The sequence below is a fragment of the Dipodomys spectabilis genome, unplaced genomic scaffold, assembly GCF_019054845.1.
Source record: "Dipodomys spectabilis isolate Male_0828 unplaced genomic scaffold, ASM1905484v1 ptg000002l, whole genome shotgun sequence".
NCBI classification, from domain to species: domain Eukaryota; kingdom Metazoa; phylum Chordata; class Mammalia; order Rodentia; family Heteromyidae; genus Dipodomys; species Dipodomys spectabilis.
The window spans coordinates 39,241,234-39,259,831 of NW_024870679.1; the positions used below are offsets into that span (position 1 = coordinate 39,241,234).

The 18,598-nt window shown below is 35.7% G+C and overlaps 1 protein-coding gene across 6 annotated transcripts in view; it reads right to left on the reverse strand.

Moving 5' to 3' along the window:
- Window positions 1–18,598, reverse strand: part of Efcab7 (EF-hand calcium binding domain 7) — a 37,395-nt gene that overhangs the window by 17,351 nt on the left and 1,446 nt on the right. For 3 of the 6 annotated variants that reach the window (XM_042684448.1, XM_042684467.1, XM_042684474.1), the window contains exons 2-7: window positions 17,585–17,817; window positions 15,612–15,823; window positions 14,954–15,040; window positions 13,654–13,849; window positions 13,103–13,221; window positions 1,814–1,955 (exon numbers count right to left, since the gene is read on the reverse strand). In XM_042684448.1, coding sequence (XP_042540382.1) covers window positions 1,814–1,955; window positions 13,103–13,221; window positions 13,654–13,849; window positions 14,954–15,040; window positions 15,612–15,823; window positions 17,585–17,817 — 989 coding nt within the window. The remainder of the gene's footprint in view (window positions 1–1,813; window positions 1,956–13,102; window positions 13,222–13,653; window positions 13,850–14,953; window positions 15,041–15,611; window positions 15,824–17,584; window positions 17,818–18,598) is intronic. The other 3 variants (XM_042684456.1, XM_042684460.1, XM_042684480.1) reach the window with 1 other exon arrangement.

Consider the following 18,598-nt stretch of genomic DNA (forward strand, 5'->3'; position numbering starts at 1 on the left):
CTCCAAAATCTTGGAATCATCTTTTAACTTGCACCTATCAAAATTAATCCTCAGGAAGTCCTATTGTTATATTTTTAAAATATAATCAGAATCTCTATTATCCTCTTTTGGGGTGTGTGTGTGTGTGTGTACATATCAGAATCTCTATTATCCTCTTTTGGGGTGTGTGTGTGTGTGTGTGTGTGTGTGTGTGCATATGTGTGTGTGTGTGTGTGTGCATGTGTACATATATTTATTTATTTATTTTGTCTGTCATGGGGCTTGAAATCTGGGCCTGGGCACTGTCCCTCAGATCTTCAGCTCTAGGCAAGCACTCTACTACTTGAGCCATAGTGCCACTTCCAGTTTTCTGGTGGTTTATTGGACATGAGTTTCATGGACTTTGCTGCCTGGGCTGGCTTTGAACTGCAATCCTCAGATCTTAGCCTCCTGAGTAGCTAGGATTACAGGCATGAGCCATTGGTACCTGGCTTGGTCTACATTTTGAAAATGACTACTTCAGAGGGTTAGGGAAGATTCTGGTAGCAAGCAAATGTTCCCATAAAATTACAAAACAAAAATAAATATTGGTTTGAAACCATTAACAAAATAGTATATTGGAAAAACACCTCATAGACATCTGTTGCTGATTAAAAAGGACAAACATTTTGGACAATAGGAAACTCATTTTTATGTAGATATAATTATTATATTATTAATAATATTTATTATTGTTGTTATTATTACTACTACTATTATTAATATTGTTGGTCATGGGACTTGAATTCAGGGCCTAGATGCTGTCCCTGAACTTTTTCATTCAAGGTTAGCACTCTACCAGTTGGAGCCATAGCACTACTTCTGGTTTTCTGGTGGTTAACTGGAGGTAAGAGTCTCATAGATTTTCCTGCCTAGGCTGGCTTTGAATTATGATCCTTGGATCTCAGGTCTCAGCCTCCTGAATAGCTAAGATTACAGGCATGAGCCACCAGTGCCTGGCTTATAATTATTAATACTGCCTCAATTATAAACATAAATTTTGAAAGAGTTAAAGATGCATCTCAAACTATGCTTCTATACATTTTTTCCTTAGAAATTTTAATTTAAAAACTGATAAATTGGGCTTGGAATATAGCTTATTGGTAGTGTGCGTGCTTAGTATGCATGAAGCCCTGGGTTCAATTCCTTAGCACCACATAAACAGATAAAGCCAAAAGTGGCGCTGTGGCTCAAGTGACAGAGTGTTAGCTTTGAGCAAAAGAAGCTCAGGGGCAGTGCCCAGGCCCTGAGTACAATCAAGCTCCAGGACTGGTAAAAAAAAAAACAAAAATAAAAACAAAAACAAAACCTGATAAATGGAAAAAGCTATTGGAAAATAAAAAGTTACCAGGAGTCCCTAGAATCCAGGCAACAATTTCCTTTTTTTTTTTTTTTTTGTCAGTCATGGGGCCTGAACTCTGGGCACTGTCCCTGAGCTTCTTTTGCTCAAGGCTAGCACTCTACCACTTGAGCCACAGCTCCACTTCTGGCTTTTTCTGCTTACACTGTGCTGAGGAATTGAACCTAGGGCCTCATGCATCAAGGCAAGTACTCTACCACTGAGCCACCTTCCCAGCCCCATTTTCCTATGTTTTTAATAAAAGTGCTTCAAATGGATATACAAAGCAATTCTTTTGTTTTGTATAACACAGTCAATATATGAAATAATATTTTCCTTTCTTGAGATGTAACCATACATTTCTTAGGTTAGTTACTGGAACTGTTAAATACTTAATTATTTTCCAAAAAGGGCACAAATTGCTATTTGAAAAATAAACAGAAAATTTTAACTTGCCTTCAACTTGACTCAGGTTTAATGGCTTAATTGTTAGATAAACCATGGACTTTTGAGTTATTTGCATCTTGTATTGATGACTAATAATTTCACCATCTTCTTCTAAAAAGAAGCAGCCTTTTGATTGTACACACTGCCAGTCCTGAAATGAAGATAAGAATTTTTTTCAAATTGTGATTGTTACATGTTTCCAACATGTATTAGTATGAGAAAACAACCCAAGGATATAAAAGATGTCAAAATATAGTCATTGTTCTCCAGAAATGTTCAGCATAAGAAGAATATGTGTCAGAAATCAGTCACAATTGGTGACTGAGACTAATTATATATACAAAAGAATCCTAAAATTTGAAGTGTCTAAACAGGGTTTAGCATATTGTAGGTGTTTGACAGATGTTTATTGTCTTATTTACAGGCAAACTAGGTATAAAATGAGTGGCTAGTGATCTACACCATGACTCAATGTCATCTAAATTATGAAAAGTTAGGAAAATCCACAAGAGAATAAGAACATAAAGCCCAAAAAGCAAGAACTGAGGCAAAGTAATAAATACATTGTCATAATAATTTGGATTAAATTAGTGCTGGGAACATAGCAAGAAAAGACTGCTAAAATGAATATATTTAAAGAAAAAGTGATAAGGAAAAAGGGAGGAAGGTATGGAGGGAGGAAAAGAAGAAAAAGAAAGAAAAAAGAAAAAAATATACTGATATTTAAGAAAGGAATATAAGTTTGGGGAAGGACCTTTCTGGATTGGCTGTTTCTTGGTGTAGCCAAATCTCTCTCTTTTTTTTCTTTCCAGTCATGGGGCTTGAATTCTGGGCCTGGGTGCTGTCCCTCAATTCTTCAGCTCAAGGCGAGCATTTCTACCACTTAAGCCACAGCACCACTTCCAGTTTTCTGGTGGTTAATTGGAGATAAGAGTCTCAGCATAGGCTGGCTTTGAACTACAATCCTCAGATCGCAGCCTCCTGAGTTGCTAGGATTACAGGTGTGTGAGCCATCAGCGCCCAGCTCCAAATCCTTTCTCTTAGTCTGAATTAAAATGTCTATTTATGATTGGGTGCTGGTGGCTCATAACTTTAATCCTAGCTACTTAGGAGGCTGCATCTGAGGATCCTGTTAAAGCCAGCCTAGGCAGACAAATGAATAAGACTTTTAGCTCCAGTTAATGAGGAAAAAGTCAGAAGTAGAGGTGTGACTCACTGGAAGAACATCAGCATTAAGAGAAAAGACCAAGGAAGAGTGCAAGACTTCATGTTCAAGCCTCAGTGCTGACAATACATATATGTAGGGTCTCATAACAAGAATCAAGTAAAGGGACTGGAAAGGTGGCTCAGTGGTAGAGTGCTTGCCTTGCATGCATGAGGCCCTGGGTTCGATTCCTCAGCACCACATAAGCAAAAAGAAAAAAGCCGGAAGTGGCACTGTGGCTCAGGTGGTAGAGCACTAGCCTTGAGCTGAAGAGTTGAGGGACAGCGCCCAGGCCCAGGGTTCAGGCCCCATGACCGGACCCAAAAAAAAAAAAAGAATCAAGTAAAAATTTTAAATGGTACACTGCGCAAAAAGCAATTGGTGCATTCTTTGCTGACATTATGAGAAATATACCAATACTATAGGTATATGCAAAATGCTTCTTACTTTATCATTGCCCACCTGTAATGTAAGCATATTTCTGTTCTATTCTTAATAGTTTTCAAAAATAAAGTATCAATGAGCTCTTGATATGATTTCATAAGTTTTTTTGATTTCATAAGTTTTTAAAATATCTGTAAGGATATTTAGATATTAAGTTCAAGGCTTTAATAATATTGGTAACCATTCAAAAAGTATTCATTAAGCTCTATAATATTCACATCACTGTGACATGGAAATTCACTGTGACATGGAAAAAAACCAGAGCAAAATTAGTTTACGTTGAAGTTTTTTTTTTTCAATTTATTTCTTTTTTCTTCTTTATTTTGCCAGTCCTGAAGGCTTGAACTCAGGACCTGGGCACTGTCCCTCAGCTTCTTTTTTGCCCAAGGCTAGCACTCTACCACTTGAACCACAGAACCTTCTGGCTTTTTCTATTTATGTGGTACTGAGGAATCAAACCCAGGGGTTCATGCATGCTAGGCAAGCACACTACCACTAAGCCACATTCCCAGCCCCTGAAGTTGATTTCTGATTCACTTTCTTTTATTTTTTATTTTATTTCATTTTATTTTTCCAGGGCTGAGGACCGAACCCAGGGCCTTGCGCGCGCCAGGGGGGCGCCCTTCCGCTGGGCTAAACCCCCAGCCCCTCACTTTCTTTTATAAAAGGCTGAATTAGCCTAATATATACTTATATAACATTTTTCTATTATAAAAGTCATAATTATTTTAATTTTTTAATAGTTTTTCTGTACTGGGGTTTGAACTCAAGGCCTTAAAAGCTTGTTTGGCTTACTTGCATGGCTGGTGTTCTAGCACACTAAACCTCTAGACCAGCTTTTTCTTGGTTATTCTGGAGATAAGACATAGCCAACTTTTCTGTCCCTGCTGGCTTCAAAATGCAATGCTTTTGATCTTAGCCTCTGGAGCAGTTAGGATCACAGGTATGAGCCACCAGTGCCCAGAGAGAGGAGAGAGGGAAGAAAAGGAGGGAAGGTGTGAGGGAGGAAGAGAGGGAGGGAAGAGGGAAGGAAGGAAGGAGGGTGGGTGGGTAGACAGAAAGAAGGAAAGAGACTTTGCTCATGTAACTGTAACCCCTTTGTACAGTATCTTTACAATAAAAATATATAAAGAAAGAAGGAAAGAGGGAGGGAAGAGAGAGAAAGGAGGGAAGAAGGGAAGGAGGGAGAAGGGAGAAAGAAAAGAAGGGAGTAAGGAAAGAGGGAAGAAAGGGAGGAAATAGAAAATTCAAATGATTGAATAGCTACCTACTACCATTTTCTGATTTTTATATAATCCTTTCTAATACTGTCATATGCAGAAATTTTTCACATTCCAGTAAATACCATTTTGTTTTCTTCCCTAAATTTAATCTATGTCCTAAAGGTTTGATTTTTGAAAAACAAAATTGGAGGAATCACATTTTCTGATTTTAAAATTTACTACAAAGCCACAATAATCAAAAGAGTATAGAATGGCACAAATGCAGACATCATGGACACCAACAGAAATAGAATGCATAGGCTAGAAATAAACCTTCATATACACGATCAAATGGTTTTCAAAAAAAGAGTGCCAGGACCATTCATTGAGGAAAAGACAGTCTTTTTCTTATTAAATGAGGCAAAGGAAACTGGAAATCCATGCACATATAAATTTACTCAATATACAAAAATTAACTCAAAGTGACCTGATTACCTAAACTTAAGTGCTAAAACTGTAAAACTTCAAGGAAAAACATAAAGGAAAGCTGGCAATGAATTTACCAAAGACTTCTTGGATGTGACACCAAAAGCACAGGCAATAGAAGAGGGAAAATTAGAAAAATCTGACTTTTCCAAAATTGTAAATTTTTGTATATTAGTGGACATTACCAAGAATAAAGAGATAACCCATTGGGACAGGAAAAACAATTTGCAGATCAAGTATCTGAAAGGGATTAGTATCCAGAATACATAATGAAGTAGAAATCAGCAATAACTGAACATGCCACACACCCTTATCAGATTATTACACATTATGCACCTGTATTGAAATCTCATACTATATCCCATAAATAATTACAGTTAATATAGCCAAATTTTAAGTATGTTTATTAAGAAGAAAGTATTCAGGCTAAAAATAGGTAGAAATATTGAGTTACTCTTTCTTCAGAGAAGATAACATAGATGACCAATAAACACATGAGAAGATGCTAATCCATCACTAATCATTATGAAAATGAAAGTCAATACCCAATATGATACAATTTCACACCCATTAGAGGAGAGAGGGAGAGAGGGAAAGGGAAGGGGAAGAGAAGTGAGGGAAAGGTGAAGGTGGCTCAGGGGTAGAATGCTTGCCTCGCATGCATAAGGCCCTGGTTTCGATTTCTTAGCACCACATAAACAGAAAAGGCCAGAAGTGGCACTGTGGCAGAGCACTAGCCTTAAGCTGAAGAGTTCAGGGACAGTGCCCAGGGCTAGAGTTCAAGCCTCACAACCAACCAAACAAACAAAACAAGGGGGGTGGGGAGAGGATGGGAAGGGATGGGAAGGGGAAACAAAGAGGAGGCAACAATGCTTGATAAGAAATGTACTCATTATCTTGCCCATGTAATTGTAACTCCTCTGTACGGTATTCTCACAATAAAAAAATACAACAACAACAACAAAAAACAAGAAAACAGAATTCCCTATGATTCAGTAATTCAATTTCAGTCTACATACCCAAAAATTGAAAGCAGGGACTCAAATAAGAATTTGTACATCAGTTTTCATAGCAGCCTGATCAGCAAAGGACAGAAACTACCCTAATCCCCATTGGTGAATTAACAGATAGACAAATGTGTCATTTCTATACAATTGGGTTATAATTCAGACTTTAAAAGTGACATTCTGACACATTCTACATACAGGTTTAACAGACATCAAACTAAAGAAATAAGCCAGACACAATAGAGCAAATATATGATTCCATTTATAGAAACACAGAATGATCAAATTCACTAAGTAGAACAGTAATTCCAGGGATTGAAAGAAAGAAATAGTGAGTTAGGTTTTAGTGGGTTGAGTTGCAGATAACAAGGTTCTGAAGATGAATAGTAGTGATGGATGAACAGTGTGGATGTATTTAATGCCCCAGAACTGTATTCTTAAAAATACATCAAATGGCTAGGTACCATTGGCTCACTCCTCTAATACTCTCAGGAGCCTAAAATTCAGAGGGTTGTGGTTTGAAGCAGCCCAGGTAGAAAAGTTTTGCTAGATTCCATTTCCAAAATAACCAACAAAGACAAGACTGGTGGCTCAAGTGATAGAGTGCATGCCAAGTGAGAGGCCTTACACTTAAAACCTAGTACTGTCAAAAAAATCAAATGTATATATTTTACTATCTGAAAAGCCATTTTATAGCCAAGTGTCTTATTCATTGTAATCCTAGCTTCTTGGGAGGCTGAGATTGTTGAGGTTATGGTTCTAAGCCAGAAGGGGTAAAAGAAATGTCCATGAGACACTTTCTCAAGGAACTGCTGGATGTGGTGGCATACATCTATTATCCTACCTTCCAGGAAGCCCAACATAGGTGCATCTCACATAGGAACAAGCACTGGGAAAAAAGGAGAGTCCATTTCTAAAATAAGGGAACATCAGGGTTAAAGATATGTCTCAATAGTTAGAGTGTGTAGCAGACCCCAGCACCACAAAACCATTTTGTTATACAATATTCAAAATTTCAATTAACTAGTTTTATGATTAAAAATTGAATTGGAGCTAGACACTGGTAGTTCAAGCCTGCAATTCTAGCTACTCAAGAGGCTCAGATCTGAGGATCAGGATTTGAATCTAGCCAGGGCAGGAAAGTCTGTAAGACTCTTATCTCCAATTAACTACTAAAAGGCAAAAGTGGAGCTGTGGCTTAAGTGGTAGAGTGTCAGTCTTAAGCAAAAAGCTCAGGGACAGTGCCTAGGCCCTGAGTTGGTGCCCTAAAATTTACACACACAAACACACAAAAGTTGATCAGTAATAGGTACAAACACATAATCCCAGCTAGGGAGGTAGGGGGCTAATGATATTAGGCTGTACGGACAAAAGTTGAAGAATATACCACAAAAAAAAAAAAAAATTAAAAGCAGAAGGACTAGGTGCCTAACTCAGGTAATAGAGCAAGTGCTTACAAAGTATGGGGCCTTGAATTCAACTTTCAGTATTGTCAAAAAGTAAAAACTGAGTTGGTATACGATGACTTGTTCCTAAAGTGTTGGCCATATAGGTCATTTCCAATTGCTCTGCAGTACGGATAATGCCAAAGTGAATATTACTTTCTCTAAATGTTTTCCACTTGAAGAATAACTCTTCTGAGAACAATTTTTCTGTGAAAAATGTTAGGAAAAAATTATGTGCATTTTAAAGGCTACTGACATGTATTCCTATATTAATGTTCCATATCCTCCCTTCCTTCCTTTTTTCTTTCTTTTCTTTCTTCTTTCTTTCCTTTCCTTTTCTTTTTTTCCTTCTTCTTTCTAATCCTGGGGCCTGAACTCAGAGCCCAGGTGCTGTCCCTGAGCTTTTGTGCTCAAAGTTAACACTCTATTACTAGAGCCCACAGCTCCACTTCCAGCTTTCTGGTAATTAATTGGACAGGAGTCTCACTAACTTTGCTGTCTGAGCTGGCTTTGAACCACAGTTCTCAGTTCTTAGCCTCCTGAGTAGCTCAGATTACAGATGTGAGCCACTGCTAGGTAGCTCAAGCTGGTCTCAAACTCACAATTCTCGGTTGTGTACGTGCTGAGATTATAAGCATGTGCCACACCTGGATTCTGCTATGATTTTTGTGTGTATGCCTGTGCCAGGAGTCCTGAGGCTTGAACTGAGGGCCTGGGCACTGTCTGTGCTTTTTGTACTCAAGGCTAGCGCTCTACCACTGGAGCCACAGCCTCACTTCTGGCTTTTTGAGGTAGTTAATTAAAAAGTCCAATGGATTTTCCTGCCTGAGCTGGCTTTAAAACATGATTTTCAGGTCTTAGACTCCTGAATAGCTAGTATTATAGGCATGAGCCACCAACACCCAATCTTGCTATGATTATCTTTAAAGCCAGCTTTCTAAAGAAAATTGTTTATGTTATTAATAAAGCATACTGAAGCATTATCATTAAACAAATGTTAAGTAAATGTAATTTTTTGGTTTCTTACTAAAACAATGTTGATTTCAGTAGTTATAGCATTACTTGTATTTATGACTATGAGTGTAGCAGCTCCCCACTGTTTAAGTAAAATTGTAAAAAGTAATGCACTTTGCTTGGTATACTGATAGTGAACATAATTTGTGCCATTTGGGAAACTCAATGATGAAAGATTTTTCCAAGGCTAAATGCTTCTTCTGGGGATAGTACTATGGGTTAACAGGAGATAGCTTTATAAAATCTAGCAGGGGAGACTTAAACATTTTTATTAGAAGATCTTTCCTAAGTTCCATTCTAGAAAATAATGCTATAGTAGATGAGAATTTGAGTTTCTATGGAAAGATTGCCAAACTATACATCACTCTACTATATATAAGTGAGAAGGGGGGAAATGTAGAACACCTAATCTAGAAGTAAGACAATGCACATGACTGACACCAACCACACCTGCAGTGTGATACTCACATTATTCTTTTTTTGGGGGGGGCGGTATCCAGTCGTGGGGTCTGAACTCTGGGTCTGGGCACTGTCCCTCAGCTCTTCAGCTCAAGGCTAGCGCTCTACCACTTAAGCCACAGTGCCACTTCCGGCTTTTTTCTTTTTGCTTATGTGGTGCTGAGGAATCAAACCCAGGGCCTCATGCATGCAAGGCAAGCACTCTACCACTGAGCCACCTTCCCAGCCCACTCACATTATTCTTAATAGGAAATTGAACCTCCACTGTAAAAAAAAAATTTCTCAAGACTGTCGATTGTTAAACACATGATGCTTGTTAAACTTAAATTTTCTTTTAAAATAAATATGCTTTCAATCACACAAAGCTTTTTCTCTCACATCCAGACTAAAATGCTATGAATTAAAAGGAAAAAGTACTGATAAATCAGTGGGCTTGTTGAAATAAATCAACTTGAAAGGGTTATAGATTAAGTTGACAGTTTGAGAATTATGAGAAAAATGGAAGGAGGTTAAAAAATTTTAGGATGATAGAGTAAGAAATGCCATGTATGATACAATTTTTGACAATATAAAAGCAGAAATAACATAATAGCTTGTAATTCTTATATTGGACATAAGGTGGTGCTACATTCTACCAATTTAAGTAAATGCATACAAACATAAACAGATTGATCATATGCAAATTTAACTGATTTTCATTCCTGATGTATAAGGAAATATTTAAAGGCAAAACTGCAAATAGTAAAGCAGAAAATGTCTGTCAAAACACATTTATTAGTAACATTACATCTTTTTCCTTGGGGCCACTATAATAAATACTTGACATACAAAGTATGCACTATTTTTAAAATTTTAGGCTAACTACAATTAGTAGTAGGTCTAGAACAGATGTGGTCAGAGGAGGAACTTACATCACCCTCATCATTTTATATATCCTTAATGGAACACTATTTGCTGTCAGTGTATTAAGAGAAATACATGAAGTTACCAAATTTGCTATTACTAAGAATATTCCAAACAAAAGGTTAAATAGATGACTTAGGGAAAAATTGGCATGGGTTGTCTGCTAATTGAAAGATTGAATTGATTAACATTGTGTAAAAGTAAGAAACTGTCACAAAACTATTTTGAACTTTCACAAAAATTAAGACACGGGGCTAGGAAGGTGGCTCAGTGGTAGAGCGCTTGCCTTGCATGCATGAGGCCCTGGGTTCGATTCCTCAGCACCACATAAGCAAAAAGAAAAAAGCCGGAAGTGGCACTGTGGCTCAAGTGGCAGAGCGCTAGCCTTGAGCTGAAGAGCTGAGGGACAGCACCCAGGCCCAGAGTTCAGGCCCCACGACAGGACCCCCAAAAAAACAAAAAACAAAAATTAAGACAGGAACCATAAAACATAAAACATGAGTTTGAAATGTTTATGTATTTGTGTTATCAAAGAAGGACATATAGAAAGTATCTATATGGAATGCAAAACATTCATACATACATCTAAGATAGTACAGAATGTACACCATGCAATGCATGGGTGTGTATCATAAATAAGCTACACAACATTTCTATGTGCTGTGTGTATATATTATACAATATACATGCGTAGAACATATTTAGGCAGTTTCTAATTAGGCATCAATATAGGAAGTATTGTATCTCTGCAGTTTACACTGATGGTTTGTGGCCTACTCTAATTTTAGTCATGACTGGCTTTATCATGGAATCTGAAGCTATTCCCTTCTTAAAGGAAAATATCTGACATTCCTCAAACATTACAGAACCTAAGCAAATGGACAGAGCTCAGGATTAAAGAATAGAGTAGTAATCTAATACCTAAATATGGGAAGAAGAACATGATACATATATAGTCACTGTAAAATTCTTGCTTTTCCCTGTAATTCAAGTCTTTTATCAAGTGAAGGGGACTATGTTTTAAAGTCTGGCTGTGGGCATGGTGGTAAATGCCTTTAGTCCCAACTACTCACAGTGAAATTCTTACCAGAATAGCTTTAAAACCTCAGAAATACATAAAATTTATGAAATTAAAGTTGCTTCAAAATAAAGAACAGAAACCAGATAAATAACAATAGAGTCATAGATTTCTTAAAAATTACTTCAGTTCATTCAATAAATAACAGTAAACAATCCTGAAAGATCAAGATCAGAAACAGGATATAAAAAGGTAAGAAATATAAACATTTCCAAAAGATTTTAAGTTTTATATGAAATTCACAGAATTAAAAGGTTGACATAGTTTTCCAGTTGTCATCACCACCATTCCTGTTTATGATTGCTGAGACAAAACCTAAGTGGACCCTTGTTATACAACTGCTGTGGCCTACAAATAATTTTGACATTCCTTTGACCTTAGAAAACACAAGTAGTATCATAGGCCAACCTATTGTTACTTCATATCTGAATAGCTGTCAGTCTCTCAGCTAGTTTGAAGTCTAATTTGAAGTCTCCAAATACAATACTAGTTAACTTAAACTGCACTTTCATCAGGTCATACCTATATAAATACCTACAGTTACTTCTTTGTTTATAATAGGTTTAGCACTAATTTTCATTTGAGTGTGTGTGTGTGTGTGTGTGTGTGTGTGTGTGTGTGTGTGTTCTCTTGGTGCTAAATGCTTTACATATGTTCAATGACTTAAATCTTTCAAACACATTAAGGTAACATTATTCCCAATATATAGATAAAGAAACTGAATCTCAGAAGGGAAACTGATAAACTGAGTTTGCACAGTGATTAAGGCAAAAAGCTAGGAATCAAATTCAAGTCTGTCTTTATCCAAAGCTCTTCATTAATACTTAGAACACTGCCTTGAACAGAGTAGTTAATCACTCAATATTTGAATAAATGAAATATTATGCAATACTCCATTGGTATTAGCCATCAAAGGAAAACTTCTATTTTTTTAATTCAAGGGCCACAATTAACACTAAACAAAAAAGCTGGCATACACTACCTTGCTAAAGGTCATTTGTTGACTTATATGTTAACTAAATTTAAAGACACTGTTATTGGTAGAAGCTCATTTAAGCAAACAGAGCAAAGGTCTTATTATGAATATAGTCTATATTAATATTCAGATATATGTCTTTATGTTGGGTAAAACTGGGTTTATTTATAGTTTTGAATAATTATAGGTTGCCTATAACTATTTAACTAAGTTAATTTTTTAGCATTCAACTTAGCTGTAAAACATAGAAAGGTTCCATCAGTGAAAAATAATATTGTTGGAACAGTAAATATGGTATGAATGTGCTGGCCACGCACACCAAATTGCTTAGGGTGTATAGATTCCTAAGCAGTCTGAACAAAATTCCTTGGAGATAATGTTTTAAAATTTTAATATAGAACAAATGTCACTGTCTAGCAATTTAAAGATATAAGGGACTTCAGAGTTCAATAACAAATACAGAGTTGTTATTTGAAACAAAAATGTAGCTCTTGAGAACAATCAGTTCAGTTTTCTAGCAGCAGTGATAGGATGTGGTCATAACCATTTTCCCCCCTTTTACAGAGGTCTCCAGGTGCACATTTTTAATGTATCCTAGCAGTTTCCAGTTAATGTTTTATGTTTCTGTAGCTATTATTTTCTGTTGAAAGAAAACTAGTAAAGGTTGAGTCTAGAAAGGGAAAACAAAGGAAGAAGATCAATATTAATACTCTACAAATATTGACTTAGCAAAGTAACTTAGTTGTCTTTCTCTCACAGGAACTAGTAGAATGGATGACTAATTTATATAAAACGCCTACGCATTTGCCAAACAACAACAAAAATTGGTTGTCAAAGTATAGAATTAGAAAATCTATCAAGTTATTCATTCTCAAACTAAAGGTCTTACAATATTAATCTTATGATTTTTAAGTTAAAAACATGACAACTGGCTTGTAGGTAGATACATGCATTCCACAGGAAGAACCTAAGAATTACTTCACAAATTATTGCATTGTGAAGTATTCATGCTGAATACTTATTAACAAACTTAATGTCAAATATTTTCAGGAAAAAGTTAATTAAAAATACTTACTATACCTTTAAGTTTGGCTCAGTTAACGTTGAGTTTTGGTTGCTACTGGTGCCCATGGTAATTGTGAAGGAAACAGATGTTTTGAACTTTCTAGATGTTGAGAGTAATGAACTCCTTGTATCATCTGTAACAGGCAATAGTTATTTGGTCTCACATTCTGAAAGGTTGTCAACAGGAGTTTGTTTCTAAACATGGTATAGTATAAAAGATTTGTTGCATTCATCTTATTCTCTGTTATTCCTATTGAATAAAGACATTACTTTTATTTATCAGACTTTCAGAGCCCCTAATTTATATGATACTAATAACATTCCTTGTTTCAATATGTCCCCTTTTAGTCTGAATTTTTAGTTTTAATAAAACATAATGGGTATAGACAAATCAAGTTCCATAATAAAATCTTACAATAGAGTTTTACAGCTAAGAGTCTAGAAATGGAATCTAACAAAAGTTAGGTTTCAAATTTGTTTTGTCATTGACAACTGAGATGAAAGAAAAATTCTGATTATACCCCTTCACTTCTGATCAAAAAAGTCTTGGCATTGAAAGTAAATACCTTTATTTGATAATGTTTCCTGGTCACTTTTTCCTATGATTCTAGGTGATGGTTTTGGTACTGGTGATGGGTCCTTCTCAGGGGCCCCTTCATTGTGGCTTCCAAACTGCTGACGCCTCAGTTTACTGTCAACCTCCAGTTTTTCTAGTGTATTCTTGAGACATTGCTCACTGGTTGTCATATACAATTTACAAAACTATAGAAAATAAAAAAGTAGTCCACTAGGTAGAACGTTCAGTCATACATTTGGGAGGGGAAGGCAAATGCACATTAGTAGGCAAGGGACAGACTGACAGATGGAATATATTTCTTATTGAACTTGGTTACTCATTTTATTTTCTTGAGTCAGATTGACCAGCCTCAAGTGACCTAGTGAAACGTAGCCATGATTCAATGAGGAGGTCATACTCTGAGTGAAAATAAAATGCTACACAAGGAGAGGTGATTTATTTAGAGGACATGTAGACTTGAGTTGTTCTAAATAATTTATATGATTCTTCTACACAGGAAAGGAACATTACTGAGGAGAGTATCTGTATTTGTTTACAAAGCTGTGTTTAAGGACATATGTATTTTTAACTTCTATAGGTTGAACAGCCTTTAGCTGAAATGTTAAGTCTAAAAGTGTTGGAGAACTTTATTTAAATTTGGAGTGTTTGCATATATGTAGTAAGATATGGCCAGACATAGATGCAAAATTCACTTGTTTCACATACACCTTATACACAAATCCTGAAGGTGTTTCATACAATATTTTTAGTATTCCTGTGCTTTGATTGTATCAGTCACATGAGGACATAGGAATATTCTACTTTTATGGCATGTCTACACTCAGAAAGTTTCAAAACTGTGGATTTTGAAGAATTCTGATAGACTTTCAGATTAGAGGATGCTCATCTTGTGTAATTTTTAATGTGGTCATCTGATCACAATTATGGGACTGACAAGCATACATTTAAAGATAATTGTGCACAGTATACAACTATGTCCTCATAAGTATAAAAAGGAAGTGCCCATTTTAAAAATAAGGGCTGGAGGTGTAGCTCTGTGGTAGAGCATGTGATTTGCATGCAAGAGACCCTGGATTCAATCCCCAGCATCAAGAACAAACAAAACTAAACCTTTTTTCTCATGTTAATTAGCTTCATTTAATTATTCCACAACCTATGTGCACATCAAAACATTATATGTACACTAAAAATATACAGTTTGTACTGATTGTACCTTAATAAACCTAGAAAAAGTAAAATTTTAAAATTCTTGTACAGTATGGAAACTTATAATATTAGAGCTTATGTACCTTAATGTAGTCAAATCTGCCATCAGCATTTACATCAGCCAAATTTATTATGGCATTTACTTCTTCCTGAGTCATCTTCTCACCTCTCTAAAATTTCAAAAATACGTATTTTAAAACAACATAATTACTACTTCCTTACTTATGGGGACAGTAAAAATACATTTAAATTTCTTCTTCAGGTAAGTTTGAATATATGGTGTCGTTATAAACCAGAGTGAGAACTACATGGAGCAACAATGATAATCTTGTTACATTTTTGAGAAAATGTGCTGAATTTCAATTTACTAAAATTTAACAATTGCATATCATGGAATGGTACTGAATTTACAATAATGGTATTTTCTAACATTGTGCTGAAAAAGAGATTGGACTTGTAACCCCATTTATACTTTCCTTTTCCTTATCACATAAGGACCTATCAGTAACTTCCAAAAAGTCCGGAGAAAAACTGCATAAGGTGATTTACAATGCAGACTCAGTTTTGTATTTTTATTTACAAAGCACATTTCATCCATAAGAGCATTTAAGTACTTTATAAATAAAATGTAGGTGATTTGTTTAATCTATCAATGAAATACTTTTTATGTGACCTTTGTTAACCAACGCTAGATTCCAAGTTGTTTCACAAATACACACATTATAGTTTCACAGATCTTACCTTTGTTAGAAATTTATAAAGGTCCGTGTGTAAAATAGAGCCATCATCATTTACATCTAATTGCTTAAATGATTTTAGCAGTTCTGATTTTGAAGTAGGTTTCTCCTTCCTTAAAATTACACAAAAATCATCATAGTTCAGTTTAGCAGTTTGAGGAGTCCAATATTTATTAATGGTCTTTTGGGATGGATTTCTTCCTGCATGCTGAAGAGCTGCCATAAAACAAGAATTATTTGTTATTGTAGTGTTTGGAATTAGCATTTAAGCATGCTCTTTTAAATCATTATATACCATTATATTATGTGAATCCCATATATTTAGTGCTTTGGCGCTGACAATCTGGTTATATCAATATATGCTTGGCACATCAGCCACCTCTAACCCTTTAAGAGTTTGGAATACAAGTAGAACCTACATGAAGCTATAATTTGAAAGTCAACATTAAAATATTTTCTGTCAAGTGTTGGGAAAACGGGTATGTAGCAGGTCAGAGTAGCTTGTTGCTATGTTCAGTAACAAAGAAAACACTGTTTTCTTTTTTTGCCAGTCCTAGGGGTTGAACTCAGGGCCTGGGCACTATCCTTGAGCTTCTTTTTTGCTCAAGGCTAGCACTCTACCACTTGAGCCACAGCGCCACTTCTGGCTTTTTCTGTTTATGTGGTACTAAGGAATAGAACCCAGGGCTTCATGCATGCTAGGCAAACACTATACCACTATGCCACATTTCCAGCCAGAAAACACTGTTTTGTAAATACTGCATTATAATTATGAAAAAACTGTGAAAAATTATGTATTCAATATGTATTCAGTAAGTAAACATCTCTATATCTAAAATATTGATATGATCTAGTTATTAATAACTAATCTTAAAGTTCAAGATGAGTTGAAGTTAATTAAATTTAGTGATAGTGAAAACATAACTGTAAATGTTTTCAAGGTTGGCACAAAGATACTGATCTTTTGCCAGGATTTCCTTTAAACTTGGACATGTATATATGATACTTGTATTATTTATAGTTAACAACAAAAAAGATACTCTAAAGCTCTGGTAATGATGCTGCTCTGACTTTGAAATGGAAATGTCAGAGTCTATGTTAGGTGCCTAAGGAAAGGATACAAACGAAACACTGTAGTAAGAAAGAGACATCATTGGTATACATTAGTCCTTTTTTTAAAAACTAGGTTATCTGAAACCCAAGTTTTACACAAAATATTCCACCATAAAAATCAAAGGTGTATACAGCACTAAAAGACAAACACTGAATTGATATCTTCCCAGATAATTTTATTAGACTAACAGAACCTTTTGGGGGGGGGATTAGGAGTGGGGGTCATGGGGCTTGAATTCATGGCCTGGGTCCTGTCCATGAGTTCTTTTCTCAAGGCTAGTGCAAGTAACAGTGCCACTTCTGGTTTTCTGGTGGTTAACTGGAAATAAGGGTCTCAAGAACTTCCCTGACTGGGCTGGCTATAAACTGCGATCCTTAGGTCCTGAGTAGCTAAGATTACAGGCATGAGCCACAAGCACCTGGCTTTAGATGGACAGAACCTTTTTAGTACATATTGGTTGATTTATAAGTATATATTGATTGATTTTATAAGTGCCATAGCAGTGGAAGGCCATGTTAAACTTTAAACTTACCAGATTTATGATCTCTGCCCATTTGCAAAAGAATACACTTGGATATTTTAGGAATCACAGCAAATTGAAATTTTAATTGGATTTTTGCCTACACCATGTAATGTACATAAAAATATACATTACATGAATCTAAATTGTCTAAAAATTGAAATTTACACCTGAAAGGTCCTAGAATAGAAAAACTCTACAAAAGGGGTATGCCATACTGTAATTTCATTTTGTAAAGTTTCACTATGAAATAGTGATGATTGAATGATATAACTCTAATTCCCATTTTTCTTATCTATCACTTTGAACAAATAAGGTGAAATATTCGGTTTATGGAATTTACCTAGGTAAAGTTGATCTTTTGAAACAATGTTTTCCAAGCTGCTTTTGAACACAGTTAGATAGGCAGCCCTACAATTCATATAAAATATCTCTTCTTCAGTTAGCGAAGACTTCTTGGTTCTAAGACTCTCCGAAATTATTGGTTTCTGACTGGAAAAAGATGTATCTCCTCCTGGACTGATGGCCATTCTATTAGAAAACAGTTTCAGTATTGTTTTAGTCGATGATAACCACCTAAAATGCAAAGGTCATTGTGCCTTTCAAATGAGTGAAGATTTTAAAATGAGACCAAGATATTAATGTTCCTATATGTAAAAAAAAAAAGATGGATGTTATAGAATCAATATAAATTTAACATATGTTAAACAGAATCGATCTTTGGCTACTAATTCTAATTAGTACATAATACATACATAGCACATAAAACATACATACATAAAACATATATAACATGCATGCATATAATTTTTCTTGAAATGTGCAATAGTAGCCAAAAGAATAAAGATGTAACATAATACAAAATAAGAATCAGGACAAGGGGAACACATACATCTGCTTTCCCAAAATCACAGACAGTCGAATGGGGCCCTTCACAGAGCTGAAAATTAAATCAGACAGTATATGTGAAGCATGTAGAACACTGCCTGATACCTAACAGGTGCTAAATAAACTATAGTGAGACACTCCAAGAATATTTGTGTAAATCAATTGCAGGTGGCATCCATCTTCTACAGCAAGATCAATGAAATCATTTCATAAACATCTTAATAAGTGATGTCACATTTCAAATGATTGATTTTTTTGTGTGTGTATGGGTTGTGGGGTTTGAACTCTGGGCCTGGGCGCTGTCCCTCAGCTCTTCAGCTCAATGCTAGTGCTCCACCACTTGAGCCACAGCTCCACTTCAAGTTTTCTGATGGTTTATTGGAGATAAGAGTCTCACAGACTTTCCTGTCTGGGCTGACTTTGAAACTGGAGCCTCAGATCTCATCCTCCTGAGTAGCTAGGATTACAG